This window comes from Diabrotica virgifera, chromosome 8, assembly GCF_917563875.1.
Source record: "Diabrotica virgifera virgifera chromosome 8, PGI_DIABVI_V3a".
Taxonomy (NCBI): domain Eukaryota; kingdom Metazoa; phylum Arthropoda; class Insecta; order Coleoptera; family Chrysomelidae; genus Diabrotica; species Diabrotica virgifera.
This window is the reverse complement of record NC_065450.1, coordinates 55162196-55182587: the sequence shown is the minus strand read 5'-3', so window position 1 is coordinate 55182587 and position 20392 is coordinate 55162196. Positions and strand designations below refer to the sequence as shown.

Here is a 20392-nt window from a genome sequence, read left to right as displayed (position 1 = left end):
TTATGCGTTTTCTTCACTTTGTAAAGAATTTTTTGCCGACCCTCTATTCGCCGTGTGCAAGTACTTGGAGGGGATACGAGAAACGATCGTGCGCGAATAGCGGAGAAATCTTGCAACTTTCTTAAATAATTCATATTGTCAATTGAAATTGTCAAATCGACGTATATTTCATACCTACTGTTATTGAAGAAGAAAAATTATATGTTGCTCCACAATATTGAGATGATATGCAATTATTATATAAAAGTAAATTTAATTAAATGTATTTGGCTTGCAGTACTGCATTTTAATAAATAATTTTATTTACTACATACAATTGTTTACCTTTTAATAACATAACCTCAGTCTTACTTTTTCTTCTTATAATTTTTTTGGGCTGTGGCCTTGACATTTATCCAGCAACCAGGACTAATATAATTCTTCTTCTTCTTCTTCTTCAGCCTGTGTTCGTCCACTGCTGGACATAGGCCTCTTCCATTTGCCTCCATCGATTTCTACTCTTTACAATTCTCATCCACTGTTTGCCCGCGACTTGTTTGATATCATCTGCCCACCTCTTCTGCGGTCTGCCTACTCCTAGCCTGTTCTCTCTTGGTCTCCAGTTTGTTAGTCTCTGTGTCCATTTTTCGGGATTATCTCGGGCAACATGTCCGACCCATTGCCACTTGAGCCTTGCTATACGTTCTGCGACATCAGTAATCTTTGTTCTTTCACGAATGTCGATATTTCGAATTTTGTCTCTCAAACTAATCCCTAACATGGCCCTCTCCATCGCTCTTTTTGAGTTGTACTGAGCTGCTCTAAGGTTTTCTTTGTAAAGGCCATGGTCTCCAGTCCATATGTAGTTACAGGCAAGATACATTTGTCATAAACTCTACGTTTTAGACACATTGGTATATCTCTATTCTTCAAGATAAAGCTTAACTTAATATAATTGGCCAATATAATTAAAAGTGCTAAAGTGTTGCTGAGCTATGAAACAAGGTGTCGCTTTTCCGAACTTGCACGGTCCCAATAGATAAATACAGAAATTAAAACTGAAATAAATCCAAATATTAATAAAAGTAAAATGTGTTATGGTAATGTTGTCCTTCTCATAGTTCAATCATAAACATTGTAACATAATATGTCACATTACAACTGAAAATAACAACAGTTAATAAAAATATTGAGTATTATTTAATATTTTTTTATGTGTTACTTTTTTATCAACGTAGCTGTCAACAAACGTTAACACGAAAAATACACACTTCATACTATAACAACTCATTTGAAATATATTACCATTAAATAACATTGAAAGGAAAATGGAAAAAAAACTCATTAGAGCTGTTTATGAACAATTAGTATGAAATAAAAAATATTATAGCTGAATAAACAGGCCGGCATAAAAAGGTGTAAAGCAGGAAGCCGGGCACAAATGAAAGTCCAAATGTTTACTTAACATTATGAATGTATGGAAAGTGTTAGTGAGGGTCAACTCGGCAAATAACTGACATATAACAACTTCCTCTGTGTAAATAATAATTTCGGTTAACAAACACAGTCATACAAACCCCATTTCCAACTCTACGCGTGTTCTATATTTTGCTTTTCATTTGCCAAGTTCGAGTTCGTGGATTTTTCATGAGAAGGAGCAGTAGGTCGAGTTAAGTTTGGGTTTTCTCCGTTTTCATTTCTATATCTCCGTTTGTTTGTTTCAACTCTTCAGAATTTAAAGTACTTTGTCATTTCTTACGGAGTACAATCTACAACTAGCAGTGGTATTTGTTTTACCATTGTAGGGCTTGGAGCAAAACCTGGAGTTTTTTTTTAATAAAAATAAGAGCATGTTATGTATACGCACGTGTAAAAAATAAAGAAACTGTTTTTTAGTGTAAAGTCACAAAGGCATTGCTTTTCTGGGGGATGTGATATGAAGTAAGCTGTTGCAAAATCAACAATTTAAGTTAATTTTATTTGTTTCATGGTTCTTAAAAATATTTCTTCTTCTTTCTTCTTCTTCTTCTTTTTGTATAGACATGACTCTGTCTGTTTTTTCAATGTGCCTCTAGTAAGTTGTCGTTCCATGGTTTTCGTGGTCTTCCCACTGATCGTCTTCTTATTGGGGAACCGTCTCTCGCTGTCCTGACTATCCTATTTGTTGTCATTCGTCTTATGTGGTCATTCCATTCTATTCTTCTGTTTCTTACCCAGTTATTAATGTTGTACACCTTGCATATCCGTCGTATATCTGTACTTCTAGCTCTGTCCCATAGAGTCTTATCATCGATTTTTCGAAGGGTTTTCATCTCCGCTGTTTCGAGCAATCTTTTTGTCCTCTCTGTGTCGGGTCGTGTTTCTGCCGCGTATGTCATTATTGGTCTGATGACTGTTTTGTAAATTCTGCCTTTCAATTCTTTTCCGATATTTTTATTTCTCCGTACTGTGTCATTCAGGCAACCTGCGGCTCTGTTTGCTCTATTCACTTGATTTTCCACTTCTGTTTCGAGCCTTCCGTAGCTAGATAGTGTGATGCCTCGGTATAGGTATTTAAACTCCATCACTTGTTTTATTATCTGACCTTCCAGCTCCAATTTACATCTTATTGGATCTGCTGTTATAACCATGCATTTTGTCTTTTGTGAGGAAATTAACATGCTAATATTTTTGGCGATTATGTTAAATTGGTGCAGGGTAATTTTAGTCATTAAAAAAGCTACAATTTAGTAGTTTATAATTTTTTTCGTATCTTCAGTATTTTCGGAGATATTTTGAAGTAAAAGGTGAAAAATACCAAATTGCAAAAAAAAAACAATTTTTTTTAAACTCCAATTTTTCCAAAATTATGCATTTTAAATAGGTCAAACTCCTTGAGTGTATTGATAATATAAATATAAAAGGTGACAACTACAGAAAGGTGAAGACCAATTTTAAATTAGGAAGGTAGTTAGGGGGTTGTTTTCACTCATTTTTTCGTAGAGAAAAGCAGGTACAGACATTTTTTTGATTATAAGTCGCTTAATTTTCATGCTAGAAACTTTTTATTATTTTTTTTTGAAAGGACTAATTCTATACTTAAAAAAATATAGTTTAAGTTTTCCTCGAAAAACGCAAATTTTTCCCATTATTTGGCTTTGAATATTTCAAATAATGCATTTGACGAAAAAAGCTAACCTTTAACATGCCGTACCTCGGTTTGTATTGGTCTTAAAGATATTATTGGAAAATAATTTGGTTTGTGTTACTAAAAGATACAATTTTGATATGTACAGTTTTTTTTGATTAAATGCATATTTTTCGAGGTATTGTCAAAAAACCCTCTAAAAATGTCGATTTTTTCGTCGAAAAACTGTTGTTTTCAAGCACAAAAAACTCGAAAAATATTAGTTTTGCGAAGAAAATGTAAAGAACATTTTTTTCTTAGAATCACTTTTTTCATCGAATTACATGGTTAAAATGTAATAAAAAATTCCCATCCCCTAGATGGGGTGGCAACCACCCCCAAGGTTTTAGCTTAGGATAGCGGCATGATATAAAAAATGATCCTTGGACTATTCCCTACGTTCTGTGAAAATTTCAAGTAAATCTATGCTGGACGAAAAAATTGCGAGCCAAAATACTTCATTTTCTCAATCGACTATTGGGGCCGACCGACCGGCTCCGTCACGTCATACATCTGACCGACTATAATAACTTTTATTTATATTTAATTTATAATGTGTGTACTGATTTTCAGCCTTAGTAAATGGATTTAATTACCTTCGTAGGAAAGCAACTTTGATACCCTCTCAGTAACCCCTGTTCTACGTTTCGCTTGACCGACCGCAGTATGTTTTTCTACACACTCACAGTAATCAACTGTAAAAAATCTAGCTTTAGTAAATTCAAAGAGATTTTTCAGCGCTGCCTCTCCGTCTAGAAGATAGTTACTCAAATTAAAATGATTTAGAGGATGATCTTATAGACTAAGAGCCGCTATAGGTGAAATTTCTTAATCTTTTAGGCACGACGGGACCCTATAACTTAAATAGTAGAACCTAAAAGAAAACGCTTGAACACTGTGCCGTCACTTTTCAGTGGCACATGCGTCGACAGTGGCGCATCAAACTTTCCACTTATGGACGGGATAAATAAATTAAAAGTTACCCTCCCTTACTAACGGAATTATTTTTTTTTATTTTTTTAAGTTCTATGTGATTAACACATAGGATTCAGCGTAATTTTAACCCACCACCCCCTCCTCCCTGCCCCCACCATCAAAAACTTCATTTTTCGTTTTTATTTTTTTTTTGTTGGGATGCAATCAATTTTAAAATTTCAAAAAATTCACACGCATAGCTGAGGCTTTTATAAAACATGCCTATTTTTTATAGACACATAGGTAAAGTGTACATAACCTCAAAAAATTAAAAGAATTTTTTTTTTTCAAAAAAGCATATAACTTTTTTTGAGGAATAGCTGCAGATCTAATTTTTTCTTAATCTTATGTGTTATATAAAACACTATATTTTTAATTTTTTTCAGATTTTTCCGTAAGGCTCCCCACCTTCAAAAATCCGAAAAACTGTTTTTTGGGGGGTTTTGGGGGATTTTTCCTATTTTATAGACTTCATAATATATCAAATCAATTTTGTTTTTATAGGTTATATGTAACTTGAAGTAATTGAGTCCTTTAGAATATTTAAAAATTAGAAAAACACGTTCAGACCCCCCAAAACCCCCTTAAAAACAGTTTTTTGGATTTTTAAAGGTGACCAGCGTTACAGAAAAATCTGAAAAAAATCAGAGATATAGTGTTTGATAAAATACACAAGACTAAGAAAAAATTAAATCTGCAGCTATCCCCAAAAAAAAGTTATATACTTTTTTCCAAAAAAAAAAATTTTTTAATTTTTTTGAGGCTATGTACACTCAACCTACAGGTGTATAAAAAATAGACGTGTTTTATAAAAGCCTTAACTACGCGTGTGAATTTTTTGAAATTTTAAAATTGATTGCATCCCACCAAAAAAAAATAAAATCGAAAAATAAAGTTTTTGATGGTGGGGGCAGGGAGAAGGGGTGGTGGGTTAAAATTACGATGAATCTTATGTCTTAATCATATAGAACTTAAAAAAATGAAAAAAATTAAATTCTGGTAATGAGGGAAGGTATTTTTTAATTTATGTATCCCGTCCATAAGTGGAAAGTTTGATGCGCCACTGTAGACGCATGTGCCACTGAAAAGTGACGGCACAGTGCTCAAATGTTTTCTTTTAGGTTCTACTATTTAAGTTATAGGGTCCCGTCGTGCCTAAAATGATTAAGAAATTTCACCTATAGCGGCTCTTAGTCTATTACAAAATTAGATAAAATAGCGAAATTTGAATGCTATTGGAGTCAGTCTTATGGGGTAGTCTGGGAGAGTTAAGAATAGTGATCTAGTTATCTAGCCTTCACTTTTAGATCCATCTGAATAAATAATCTTCTCGACGTTGCATTGGTGTAGTATTCGATAGAATCTTTGTTTGATAATGGAGGGTAATCTTTCACTCTTGATATATTTTTGCATAATTCGATATGGAAATTTGGAAGTTTGTATGTCCATGTAGGAGTTTGAGGAAACCTGTAAAAGGTAGTGGGTAACAGTTTAATTTTACCTAGATAAGGAGTTAGCATTTGCAAGTTACCGCTACTAACTTTTTGAGTAGCATTATTGTCTTTTCTCTTACATGATTTGATCTACGCAACAGTTTCAAGATACTAGTTATTTTAATTTTCTTATGAGACGCGATTCTATTATTGAATTCATTATTTTTTGTATAATGGCAACATAAATATACCTAGTCTTCTTCATTTCATGGTGTTTTATTAGCGCACAAAACCCTCTACAGCTACCTATATTGCAAAAATTAAAAAAAAAAAGATTCTAATGAGCGTCATGTACTCTTTACGTCGTCTAATAAAATATCTCGGTAAAGAGTAGTATGTAAATGAAAATGTAGAATTTCTGACTTCATTAATAATTATTTGCTACCCTTCAGCAGAAAGTTTGTTAATGAAAATAGGTAATCTTGCAAGGAAATACGGTTCGCAGTCATCAAATATCGCGAAAGTTTAAACGAGGAGGCAGTAAGAACTCCCGCGGAGTACACCATCAAGACAGCTAGGGACTCTTTGCAGCGTTGACGGATTTACGGAAATGTCTAGAAAAACAAGACTTTCGTACGAATGATGAATATTTTCGATCAATTAGTATCACTATAATTTTATTAAATCACCACTCTATAAATATGTGCTGAAAATATTTACCATTTGTAAATTTTTTAAAACTGGTGGTTTTATATTAAATTAAGGAGTATCCGGAATTACTGAAGAACAACCTTTTTGCAGGTAGTGAACTTTCTGTAGAAGTTTGAGAAAAGAACGCAGAAAAATGATAATATAAACAGATTGGTTCCAAGTCTCTTTCATATTTCATATCCAGGGCATCGTTAAGAATCTAAATTCAAGAACTGCATTAAGATTAAGAAAAAATCGACGCATTGTAGATGAGAAATATAAAGATTTTATATTGGCAGCATTTTATGTAAATTTTATTGTGTAAGAACATCAGAATTAATCCTCGTTTAAGTGAAGTAAATTTTATGTGGACGGGGGTTTTAAAGGTAGATGATCGAAGATTTCAAAATTAGAAAGGTTCAGGGAAAGGCACTACTAAAGTGGAGGTATCAATGTTGGCTGGTAATATGATTTCATATTGATTGATACGGGGTAGTATCAGTTGAAGTGCCACCAGTTTATCTGATGGCTAAGAAACTTACGAACAATTGGTCACGAAATGGAACAAAAGAAAAGGGACACACGTTACGGACAGAAAGTGACTTATGACCTCAAACTTTTATTTTGCTTAACATTTTTTTCCGTTGTCTGTACTCATTACTAAATGGCTCTCTTAGCTCCATTTTGCTGAGACATATTTGCAAGGGCGGATCCAGGACCGATTTTCGGGAGGGGCCATGAACTTTTTTTGGGGAGGTGTACCGGAGGGTCTGGGTCTGGGGGTAATTTTTAAAAATTAGGATAACAATAGTGTGTTTTAAGGCACTTTTCACACACTTTTGAGTATCATAGAGACATTCAAAACTTATAGTTATTAAAGTATGTATTATTAAAGTACCGATTCCTACACATTTTTTCGGATCCATGTGCAGTTCTTTCAACAAGTTTAATACTATTTTCCCCATGCTTCTACTGTCAGGCCTTGTTCTTCCCCTCTTTATAGATGATTTTCACTAATTATTTTTATATTCTCATAAGCGCCAAGGAACTTGACAAAGTCTTCACGAATTATGTTATTGTGTATGTATCTCAAATTTAGAGAAAGATGTTCCACGTGGGATACGTCGGTCATTTCCTCAAATATGACAGAGTAATAATTTGCGCTTTGAACCTGAGTAATTATTTGTTCAATTATTTCTTCACCACAACATGTTATCAATTGATTTTGACTGGTGCTACTAATGTATGTTGCTCGGGAAGATGCAGTGGATAGGTGTTGTTTAAAAGTCTTATTTTCTGATGCGAGTAACTAACAATTCCCTTCATTGCTAGGTCCAGCATCTTCGTCTAGAAGCAGCAGGCTATCATCAAGATGGCTTTTTAGAGGAATATTTTGTCGACCTAAGAACACTATAGATTTTACTATTTATCATAGTCTTTCTCTATTTTCTTGTATCTGTTTAGACCTCTGAGAGTCTATCTGGTTAATGACTGACTTTTGTGGGTTGCGGTAACTTTGTAGAAAATCCAGCCCAACCTGAAAACACTCCTTGTGGCATGATATTGTTTCATGGGTTTGTATGGCTCCGTTTTTCACCATGAGTTTGGTGAAACATGTTAAAGGTTTCGTGACGAGGCTTTGGTTTATCATCCCTTTATTGTGACCATATTTTTCGTTAGAAAAATTGAACGCAATACTTGTAAACCAATCAATCCCCTTTGACTGTGCGAAAGTACCAACCAACTCCTTTGTTCTAAGTGCTGGTGACCCAAGTAATGCTTCATTTCTTTTCTATTCTTTATATGTACAGAATATGGAAATTGATACGATTTTGATGGATACCAAGGTCGTTCTAGAAACACCCTAGTATGTCATTCTTGAAGCTTTCGTTACTGCTTTTGTTCAATTCTAGTCCAGAAAACATATTTATCTCCTGTTTTATACATATATATGTGTTTGAAAGTACAAACTTTTGAACTGCAAATATCTAAATTTATATTTTTTTAAATTCTCGGAGGGGGCCATGGCCCCCTCCCTGGATCCGCCCTTGCATATTTGTATAGTTTACATATTAACTATTTGCTTAATTTTGTTTCTTATTTCTTTTTATTTTTGTATTTACTGTTCTTCTGTTCTGTACTTCTGTGCTGTATGTGGCACTGAACTTAACTCGGCACCTGCCACTTGGCTTTGCAATGCGTCAACTGCCACGTGGGGTGCTCACAGCACCCCTTAAAATATTTCTGTGATCTACTTGTTTATAAACAAAATAATGTGTTGAGTTACCCAAGTATATAAAAAACATGTTTTATTAACTAATATATTATAAAAGTTATAAAATAAAATTAAAAAGGTGTTATAAGCAAATTAGAAAGTACCAACACATAATAAAAATGAAGTGAAGTAAAATATCTAAAAAAATTAAGATTTATTGAGTATAGAAACTATTAATAATTTAAATCAGTTATTACAATAAAAAATGTAAATCTGACCGGTTTATCAAAAACACAAAAAAAAATTTAAAACTTAAACTGCCAGATGATGGCACCCCGATTCGACTTTAGAGCTATAAGTTCAGAATGACACTAATAGTCCAGAAAGCCACTGCGCATCCGCTAGGAAAAATATTCTAATTCGGATTTTTTGCACAATCTTACTCAAAAAGGACCCCTTTTAACAAATTTGCATGTTGCCAGGTCCAACAGTTGGTCAAAAATTTTTTAAACGTTTTTTTTTGTTTTTTTCCTAAAATTATTTTTTTTGCATGGAACAAATTTTTTTTAGGTTTTTTGTATCATTCCAAACAGAAAAGGTCTTTAGTGACTTCTCTGAAGATGATAGTTTTTGACATATAAGCGATTAAAAATTGAAAAATTGCGAAATCGGCCATTTTTAACCCTCAAAAACTATGTGAAAAACTGAAAATTTGAATATTGCCAAGGTAGGTAGATATTCTTCACACATCGATTAATGAAATCCCGAAGAGTTTTTTGCAATACAATATTAAAAACCCCTTTGTTTTTTAATTGCCAATTAAGCGTGCGCGACACTATTTTCCACCGTTGCATGTGTATACAGTATGGTGCAAATGAAAGGAATAAATTCGTTATTTCGTAAACAGGTGACTTTAAGGAATAATCGCAAAACAGGTCTGTTTTTATTTTTAAGTTGTGATATTGTGGCATATATAGTATACTAGTGACGTCATCCATCTGGGCGTGATGACGTAATCGATGATTTTTTTAAATGAGAATACGGGTCGTATGCTGACTCATTTGAAAGGTTCTTTAATTCTCTATTCAGTAATATAAACATGTACATAATTATTTATACAGGGTGTCCAAAAAATGTTTATTAAATTAAATCATTTAAGAAATTGACAAAAAAATTTAATTATTGGACACCCTGTATAAATAATTATGTAAATGTTTATATTACTGAATAGAGAATTGAAGAACCTTTCAAATGAGCTAGCACACGACCCCTATTCTCATTTAAAAAATCATCGATTACGTCATCACGATCAGATGGATGAGGTCACTAGTATACCATATATGTCACAATATCGTAACTTAAAAATAAAAATCGACCTGTTTCGGGATTTTTCCTTAAAGTCGCCCGTTTTAGGAAATAACGAATTTATTCCTTTCATTTGCACCATACTGCATACACATGCAACGATGGAAAAAAGTTTCGCGCACGCTTGATTAGCAATTAAAAACAAAGGAGTTTTGAACACTGTATTGCAAAAAACTCTTCTGGATTTCATCAATCGATGTTCAAAGAATATCTACCTGCCTTGGCAATATTCAAATTTTCAGTTTTTCACATAGTTTTTGAGGGTTAAAAATGGCCGATTTCGCAATTTTTCAATTTTTAATCGCTTATATGTCAAAAACTATCAACTTTAGAGAAAAGTCACTAAAGACCTTTTCTGTTTGGAATGATACAAAAAACCTAAAAAAAATTTATTTGTTCCATGCAAAAAAAATAATTTTAGGAAAAAACAAAAAAAAAACGTTTAAAAAATTTTTGACCAACTTTTGGTCCTGGCAACATGCAAATTTGTTAAAAGGGGTTCTTTTTGAGTAAGATTGTGCAAAAAATCCGAATTAGAATATTTTTCCTAGCGGATGCGCAGTGGCTTTCTGGACTATAAATAACCACTTCAAACGCAAACAGATCTATGCTATATAATATAATAGAAAGCTACTATGACGCACAGCACAGTTAACAAACTTGAAATACCAAATATTTGATGAAAATGTGTTATGGGGTGCTGGTAGCACCCCACGTGGCAGGTGCCGGGTTAAAGAGAAAGGTTTAGAAAAGTGAACAAGACACGATGAACAGAAATTAGTGACGAAGAAGCGTAAAGGACAGTGACCCACGAAAAGGGAAAAGCTGAGGAAAAGGAAGAAGATTTACTGTTCATAATCACGTTCCTGTTATTTTTATATGATATAAAATGTTTTTATTCAAATTTTTTATAACAGAGATAGTCCAGAAAGCCACTGCGCATCCGCTAGAAAAAATATTCTAATTCGGATTTTTTGCGCAATCTTACTCAAAAAGGACTCCTTTTAACAAATTTGCATGTTGCCAGGACCAAAAGGTGGTCAAAAATTTTTTAAACGTTTTTTTTTTTGTTTTTTTCCTAAAATTATTTTTTTTGCATGGAAAAAAGTTTTTTTAGGTTTTTTGGATCATTCCAAAGAGAAAAGGTCTTTAGTGACTTTTCTCTAGAAATGATAGTTTTTGACATAAGCGATTAAAAATTGAAAAATTGCGAAATCGGCCATTTTTAACCCTCAAAAACTATGTAAAAAACTGAAAATTTTAATGTTGCCAAGGTAGGTAGATATTCTTTAAACATCGATTGATGAAATCCCGTTTTTTGCAATACAATATTCAAAACTCCTTTGTTTATTAATTGCTAATCAAGCGTGCGCGACACTATTTTCCACCGACAGTATGGTGCAAATGAAAGGAATAAATTCGTTATTTCGTAAACCGGCGACTTTAAGGAAAAATCCCGAAACAGGTCGATTTTTATTTTTAAGTTGTGATATTGTGGCATATGTGGTGTAGTAGTGACGTCATACGTCTCGGCGTGATGACGTAATCGATGATTTTTTTAAATAAGAATAGCGGTCGTGTGGTAGCTCATTTGAAAGGTTCTTCAATTCTCTATTCAATAATGTAAACATTTACATTATTATTTATACAGGGTGTCCTTCTACTCCTTTTTTGTCAAATAATTTAATTTAATAAAAATTTTTTGGACACCCTATGTAAATAATTATGTAAATGTTTATATTACTAAATAGAGAATCGAAGAACCTTTCAAATGAGCTAGCAAACGACCCCTATTCTCGTTTAAAAAAATCATCGATTACGTCATCACGTCCAGATGGATGACGTCACTAGTATACCATATATGCCACAATATTATAACTTAAAAATAAAGATCGACCTGTTTCGGGATTTTTCCTTAAAGGCACCGGTTTACGAAATAACGAATTTATTCCTTTCATTTGCACCATACTGTCGGTGGAAAATAGTGTCGCGCACGCTTGATTAGCAATTAAAAAACAAAGGAGTTTTGAATATTGTATTGCAGAAAACTCTTCGGAATTTAATCAATCGATGTTTAAAGAATATCTGTCTACCTTAAGAACATTCAAATTTTCAGTTTTGCACATAGTTTTTGAGTGTTAAAAATGGCCAATTTCGCAATTTTTCAATTTTTAATCGCTTATATGTCAAAAACTATCATTTTTAGAGAAAAGTCACTAAAAACCTTTTCTGTTTGAAATGATCCAAAAAACCTAAAAAAACTTTTTTCCATGCAAAAAAAAATAATTTTAGGAAAAAAACAAAAAAAAAACGTTTAAAAATTTTTTGACCACCTTTTGGTCCTGGCAACATGCACATTTGTTAAAAGGAGTTCTTTTTAAGTAAGATTGTGCAAAAATTCCGAATTAGAATATTTTTCCTAGCGGATGCGCAGTGGCTTTCTGGACTAAGAGTAACTGGTAATGAAACAAGTACAGCATATAATAAATTAGAACCCCTGTACTGTCATATTGATTGGTATTCGTCATCTATAGTTCCCATTCTACAAACCATCTTGGCAACGTTGCTTCTTACCCCAGCGCAACTTATTGCCGATACCCTAATTAAAACAGATGTATTTTTTTAATTGAGGGTTTAATGTGAGGGCAGCTGGTACTAAAACACTGCTAAAATTTACATTTTTGGTAAATACCGAATCGACAGATTGCATGTTTCTTGTTTTAGTTCCGAATGTAATGCATTTATAATGAAATTATAATGAAAATGAAAATGGATGTTATGTGTGTATACCTCGTTTTCGGTATAGGCTTTACGAATGTGTAATTAGGGGTTTGGGATGTTTAACTGTTTAACTCAATTTTATCAAATATGTAGCATCGTATTCATTTAAGTTACTTATTAACATTAGTAGAAGACAAACTGGGGTAAAGGTTATTATAGAATGCGTGTATCTATAAGAGTATATCTAATCCTGCATAAAATAGATTATACCAAGCCGTCCTTTTTTTGTTTCAAATGTCATCTGTTGATTTTAAACCATAAACTTGGTCAGTTTATGGGTCAGTTTTAAAGTTTTGGGTCACTTTGGACACATTATGCGAAATGAATCCAGATATGTCCTCCTACAGGCCATCCTGCAAGGAAAAATATAAATAAAAAAATATATAAAATATCGAAAAAGAAATTCGTTCTATGAACATAGCTCCTTCATTTTTGGCGATAAAAAGTTTTTCCGCACATGATTTTGTAGTGTTTTTTGAAGAGCTATGGGACTATGTTGATTTTTCTTAAGATTCCTTAGTTATTAAGTGGTGTGAGTTTAAAAGGCTCGAATAAGTGGGTGTTTGCTCGTAAATAGAGGTTATAAACGACTTTACCTTGCTAAATATTCACTGCAAAGAAAATCTATATACAGAAAAATTTTAGCTATTAAAAAACTACAATTTAGTACTGTATCATTTTTTCATATCTCCAGTATTTTCGGAGGTATTTTGAAGAAAAGGGTGAAAAATACGAAATTGCAAAAAATTAATTTATCTTTAAACTCCAATTTTTCTAAAATTAAGTCTTTCACATAGGTCAAAGTTCTTGGGTGTATTTATAATACCTAATATAAATATAAAGAGAATTACAGAAGGGTGAAGATGAATTTTAATTAGAAGGGTAGTTAGGGGGTTGTTTTCACTTATTTTTTCGTAGAAAAAAGCAGGTACCGACCTTTTTTGATCATAAGTCGCTCAAACTTTTTTTGTTTTTTTTTTGAAAGGTCTAATTGTGTAGTTAAAAAAAGATTCTGTTAGATTTCCTCGAAAAATGCAAAGTTTTCCCGTTATATAGCTTTGAATATGTTAAATTATGCATTGGACGAGAAAGGCTAACTTTTAACATGCCGTATCTCCGTTTGGATTGGTCGTAGAAAAAAAAATATAAAAAATGATTGTGTTTGTGTTTCTAAAAGATAGAATTTTATCTCTACATTTTTTTTTGATTATTTTTTGATTGATTTGATTTATATGCATTTTTTTTTAAATGCATATATTTAAAGTTATTCTCAAAAATCATTCTAAAACAAGTAATTGAACTTTGTAAGTCCTAGGTTTTCACCCAAAGTAATCGAAAGTAGAACTGGAAGTCGATATTTGAACGCTTCGTGTAACTTTGCGCCGATTGATAAACGATTTTACTAATTTTGAGTCATTTTTATTAAACTTTGGGTCATCATTGTTTAAACAGAAATGACTTTAAAACCGAAACTAAAGATTTAAACTCAACTTTTCAATACGCTTCGATTGATGTGTTACATGTAATATTTCTGCACTTCTGGTTATAACTTTTTAACCGGAAATGATATAAAAACCAAAATTTTACATTTGTTCTCATCTTGCTAAGGCACGTCGAATGATATATCGCTTATACTATTTCGGTGACTTTAAACAGTTCATACGGTAGCAACTCTAAAACCGGAAGTCCGATGTCAAATTTCTCATCTTTAATACCATCCTTGGGTTATAAGCTTTTATTCGACACGTCATCTGTCATTCTATCTGTATTAATAGCGGAGGAGATAGACATACGGGCAGACAGTCATGAAACCGGAAGTATATAGTATATATTTGTTCTCTTCTTGCGAAGTCGCGTCGAATTATATATCACTTGTATTAGTCCGGTGACTTAAGTAAAATTTCTCACCTTTAGTACCATCCTTGGATTATAAGCTTTCATTTGACACCTCATTTGTCATTCTAGCTAGTATAAGCACGGATGAGTTATATTCGCGGTCGGACAGACCGACGGTCAGACAGCCTAGGTAAAATTTCTCACCTTTAGTACCATCCTTGGATTATAAGCTTTCATTTGACACCTCATTTGTCATTCTAGCTGGTATATTGACGGAGGAGTTGTGATCACAGACAGACAGACAGACAGACAGACCGACAGACGGACGTGGATAATTCAAAGTTTTCACATTTTTTCAAAGTTGGGTGAAAACAAAAGTCGGTTTTTTCGTCGAAAAACTGTTACTTTCAACCGGGAATAGCTCGAAAAAATATTAGTTTTATTAAAAAAACGTAAAGAATATTTTTTCTTAGAATTACATTTTCCATCGATTTCCATAGTTAAAATGGAATAAAGATTTCCCGCCCTCGAAATGAGGTGGTACGGCGGCATGATATAGAAAATAATCCTTGGGCTATTTCCTACCTTTTGGGAAAATTTCAAGTAAATCCATGCTGGACGAAAAAATTGCGAGCCAAAATGCTTCATTTCCTGACCTATAACTACTGTAGTTTATAATTTGCAGAGTCATACGATTTGATTTTATAAAACATTTTCACTAGTTCCCTTTCAATCTTTGAGTATTTGATCGCAGAGATAAAACTATTTAATTACATACTTCGAAATAGACAAAGTAAAACATACGGTCCGTCGTGACGCGTCGTGGAGAAAGGGTAGAACGAACGGTAGATATACCGGGTAGATAAGAATCTATTTATTAGTGTGTTAAAACGTTCTAATGTACTCTCTAATCCAATTATCTTCTATGAATCGCCAGCGTTCCTAAATTAAACGCCATTTCTAAGCTAATTCTCATCCCGACTGGGATCTGGGATTTACATTCGTTCCTACGCCATTCGGCACTTGTCCCTTTTAGACATTCATGGAATCTTGAGTCATGAATTCCAAGAAATATCGGTTGACATTAAAAGGGTCTGTTATAGAAGGTACATCCACTTTACGAAAATTATTGTCTCAAGATTAACACCAAGGAAATGGACCGTACAGCATACAGCCCTCCGTAAATTATGAACTATAAGATATGAATGGTAGTGAGTTTGTATTACCAAACTTTACCTGACTAAATTCAAAAATTTAAATTTTTGAATTTGGCATCACTCCACTTTGTTGCTAAACTGAACAGTTAATAAATTACATATATCCATAATTCTGTAATACGCCAGTCAATGGGGGCAAGAAGAGGATATTACCTCCGAATTCTATCCTACTGCATGGATTTTATTGAAATTTTGGAACTAACCTCTACTTATCTCCTTATTCAAGGTCTACCCTATGCCGATGTGTGCTTTTATCTTGGGGGTGGTTCCCACCCCTTCTTAGGGGTGGAAAATTGTTTGGTTAAAATTGCCACATAATTCGCTAGAGAACCTAATTCTAAGCAAAAACTGTTCTATAATTTTTTTTTGAAAACTCAATACTTTTTGAGATATTCGTGGTTGAAAATTGGCCATTTTCATTGAACCATAATACCTTTTCGAACGGTTTTTTGCGAATACCTTAAAAACTATGCATCTAACTAAAAAACTATCTTAAACATTTTTGTAGGTTATAAAAAATCAAAGACACACTTGCCTTCATATATCTTCTAGTTATAATACAAAAAGAGATATGGTAGGTGAAAATAGTTTGTTTTTTGGTACATTCTCAAATTGGTGTATTCAACTTGAAATAACATAGAAACGATCGATTTCAAGTGTATAATGCCACTGTCCATTACATTAAAACTAAGCGAGATATGCAAAGAAAATTGATAACTAATATATTTTAAGAAAAATGAGAAGTAATTTTAACCCCCATCCAACAAAATGTAAATGCATCGTTTTCCTTCCACAATACCTTTTATTATAATGTTATTTCTATGTTCAAAAAGTTGGACGGGTTTAAAATGAATGGTTTTTGAAAAAAAAAAGAAAGATCAAATTATAGAGAGCATTTTTAAATTTTCTTAAAAATCTTCCTTTTTCTCCATGTAACTGCATAATGATAAGAGATACACTAATGAAAAATAAAAAGGAAATTTTTATCTGAAAAACCCCTACATTTTTGTGTGGTATCTTTTTTTCGTATCTCTTATCTTTTTTGAGTTACATGGAGGAAAAGGAAGATTTTTAAGGAAATTTAAAAATGCGCTTATAATTTGATCTTATTTTTTCCAAAACCATTCATTTTAATCCAGTCCAACTTTTTGAACATAGAAATTACACTTTAATAAAAAGTATTGTAGAAGGAAAACGATGTATTTAAATTCTGATGGATGAGGGGTTAAATATACTTCTCATTTCTTCTTAAAATACATTAGTCATCAACTTTTTTGCAGAATCTCTCGCTTAGTTTGAATGTAATCGACATTTAGTATTACTCATTTTAAAGGTCTTTTCAAGCACTACAAAAGTTATTAGTATCATTATACACCTCAAATCGACAGTTTCTCTGTTGTTTCAAGTTGAATACACCGATTTGAGCATGCAGCAAAAAACAAACTCTTCTTACCTACAATATCCCTTTTTGTATTTTAACTAAAAGATTTATGAAGGAACAAATCTCTTTGTTTTTTTATAACCTACAGAAATATTTTATATAGTTTTTTGTTAGATGCATAGTTTTTAAGGTATTCGCAAAAATCCGTCCGAAAAGGTGTCATTTTTCAATGAAAATGGCCAATTTTCAACCACGAATAACTCAAAAAGTATTGTTTTCAAAAAATAATTATAAAACAGTTTTTGCTTAAAATTAGGTTCTCTAGCCTATTCCGTGGCTATTTTAACCAAAACATTTTTACGATTTTACGTTTTAACATACGTTTTAACCAAAACGATTGTGATGTATTTTGTGATGTACATACTTTGATTCCAACTTGGACCTTTTTTTTAGAAAAACATTTTTAATAAAATTATATACCATTTACAGAGGAAGATTTTTTACTTCTTAAGTAACTCAAAATAAAACTTTAGTTAACCATATAAAAAGTTATATTTTATATTTAACGAACTGTACAAAAATGTCATCCGATGCAAACTTTCTGGTTAGGATATCTGGCCAATTTGACTGAAAGTCTGTAACATGAGATTTGATAATGCTGATTAGCCCTATAGGGAAGCTGATCTCTGTGAAATCGAATAAAGAAATCGGATGGCTTATTAGGTATACTCGGTCTTCTGAAATGTTAGGGAAATCAATGAAATTCGATAATTTGTTACTAAGAGTTAAGAGATAGGTGAAGATAGTTCGTGGCCGTTTAAAGAAAATAGCCATAATATTAATAAATATTTTTTACATTTTTACGTACATGATTGCTACAATAAGTTTCTAAATAAAATTAAATGCTATTATTTTTTAAATATCTAATTTCATTCCTCAATTCCACCTCATCAAGTTCTTTCTAGTCTTTAGCCTTCAAATTTTTTAAACCTTAGGTATAGAAACTTACTGTTATTTATGATATACAGGGTCGCATAAAAGTTATTGTGTATAATTAAAAAAAAAATTTGGACCGTTACAATTTGACAGATAATATAAACAATATGTTTTGTTTCAGGCTACGAGAAGAACGTATTGACCCAGATAAACCCTTACCCTTGGATCAGAAACCTAGAGATCTCAGTCCTAGAAATTGTAAGTATTGCATTATTTACATAAAATCATAACTGTAGAATTTTGAATAAAGAATAGGAAGGAAGAATTAAATAAAACACCATTCTATACATTCTATAGAAATTAAAAACAATGTATATTTTAGTTCACATACCATGTTAAGATATAAACTCGTTTATAGTCTTCCAGTATTTGATTTATTTTCCAGTAAAAAGTAAACACTTTCCCTTTCAGTTATAGCCATTTAAAAAAGCCTTTTTAAACCGAATTTATTCAACTTTAACTGCCTGCAATTTGCAAGACTCTTGTTTTTTTGAGCCGAATAACAGGCAATAAATCCAAAAGGGTTCATCCACACATTCATCCAGATTGATGCTTTCAAGCGTTGAACTGAAAGACCGTACACTCCGATTTATTCAGAGACTAAGGCCGGGTTATTCGTTTTAGTCAACGTTGTGAGGCCACTCGCGTATGCAAATTTTTCTGATTCAGTTTCCTTGCGGATTCCTGTTCAAAAATGTCTCCTTTAAACATGTCAGAAATGTGCCGGGTGATATTTAAAAAAAATGTTTAAGAGGTGGACTGCCATGAGTACCAAATGTGGTACACTGTTAACTTGCCAGTTATGCTGCAGCTCTTCTAAAGCATGTTGCCCCATGAGGAAACGACGATTTTTTTTATAATTTTAATGTTGGCTTTTGTAAGAACTTTTTGGGTTCTTAATTAACATCTTTTTAAGTATTCCATAAGATTTTTAACCTGAGTACCTTTATTGATACTCATGGTCCCACGAAGGGTTTTTCCTCAAATGCAGAACACTATGTACGGACAACTGGTATAATAGTCTCACTTTGGCAGAAAAATTACTGGATAGAGAAACCTTTCTAGTAGGGATACAGCTGGTTCCTAAAAAAACTGATACGACTCTAATGCCTGGTTGCCCAACAAATCTTAAGCTCCAGCTTAGCCCAGCTCAGCTTATAGATAGGGCTCTTCTATCTTAGCACGCCTTAACTGATAAGTTTAAGATACAATCCACATGTCAATCCATTGTGGCAAGCTGAAAATTGATCTGAGACTCAATGGTGCAACGCGTATGTTCCGTAAACGGAGCTTAATGCACGTCTTAATCCTAAGATCTGTTGGCGCAACCAGGCATTAGTAAGATTTGATCATTTTGAGCAGTATATTTGATTCGTCTGAAATTTATCAGACAAATAATAAAATAAACAAACAAACAACAAACAACTGATTACATATTATTATGTTAATTTTCATAAATTGTAATAATTATTAAGATCTAAATTTTGATATTATTTTGAATTCCTGCATTTTATAAAGAATATATAAATGATAGTCGCTGTCCCAAAAAATCTTGGTTTTGTAGCTGATGGTTTAAAGCAAATATACGTCTTGATTGCTTTTGTTGTTATGTGGTGTAAGAGCCTGTTTTTTGCCGCAGTTCGGCACCTAAGACGCGATGCTTTAATTCTGCGCCAAGTTGTTGTCTTTTTTCCCGGAAACTGTGACATAATTCTTGCAGTTTGTCGCATATTCAAAAGGATTCTCTTCTAATCTCTCCTAAAGCGTACGATCTTTATAAGCACGATCTTTATAAGCGGTAGATATTTTTGGTATTCCAGAACCTTGCTTTCTTTCGAGAGTTTCTTGTTCTCTCCATCTTTTATTAATATTAAAAACTGGGAAATAAGTATGTCTAAAAAGAAGTGGGCTTAAAAAAGTAGGTATACTGAATTCGCTCTACCGAGATTCACTTTGTCACATTCGGAATAGGAAACATACATACAGCACAAAAATTCCTACCTCACACTATTAACTGCTAAAATCAACTTAATCTTTCATTAAAAAAAGAAGAATTATTAGAAATAGTGGGAGTGTCCACTAATCTCATAAAATTTTGTGGAGTTTATTTCTACAAAATATTTTTATTTTGTACAATAAATAATGTTGTCATTTGTTATCAATACATTATAATGCAATAAATAAATAATTATGGATTGGCGTAAGGTTTATGTTATTTTTATGTCTGTTTACTGTTAATAATATTGGCTATGAGTAGGTGCGTTGGTTGTGTAGTAATTTCCAGTCACTTCTGACAACTGAACCTCTCAAAAAAGAAATTACTAACGTCAGTGTCAAAGTGAATCTCGATAGAGCGAA

General features: G+C 32.6%; 1 protein-coding gene across 2 annotated transcripts in view; it reads left to right on the top strand.

Annotated features, from left to right (window-relative positions):
* The window catches only part of LOC114330076 (dachshund homolog 2), a 1215300-nt gene that overhangs the window by 554781 nt on the left and 640127 nt on the right, over positions 1–20392 (top strand). For both annotated transcript variants that reach the window (XM_050657910.1, XM_050657909.1), the window contains exon 5: positions 18156–18232. In XM_050657910.1, coding sequence (XP_050513867.1) covers positions 18156–18232 — 77 coding nt within the window. The remainder of the gene's footprint in view (positions 1–18155; positions 18233–20392) is intronic.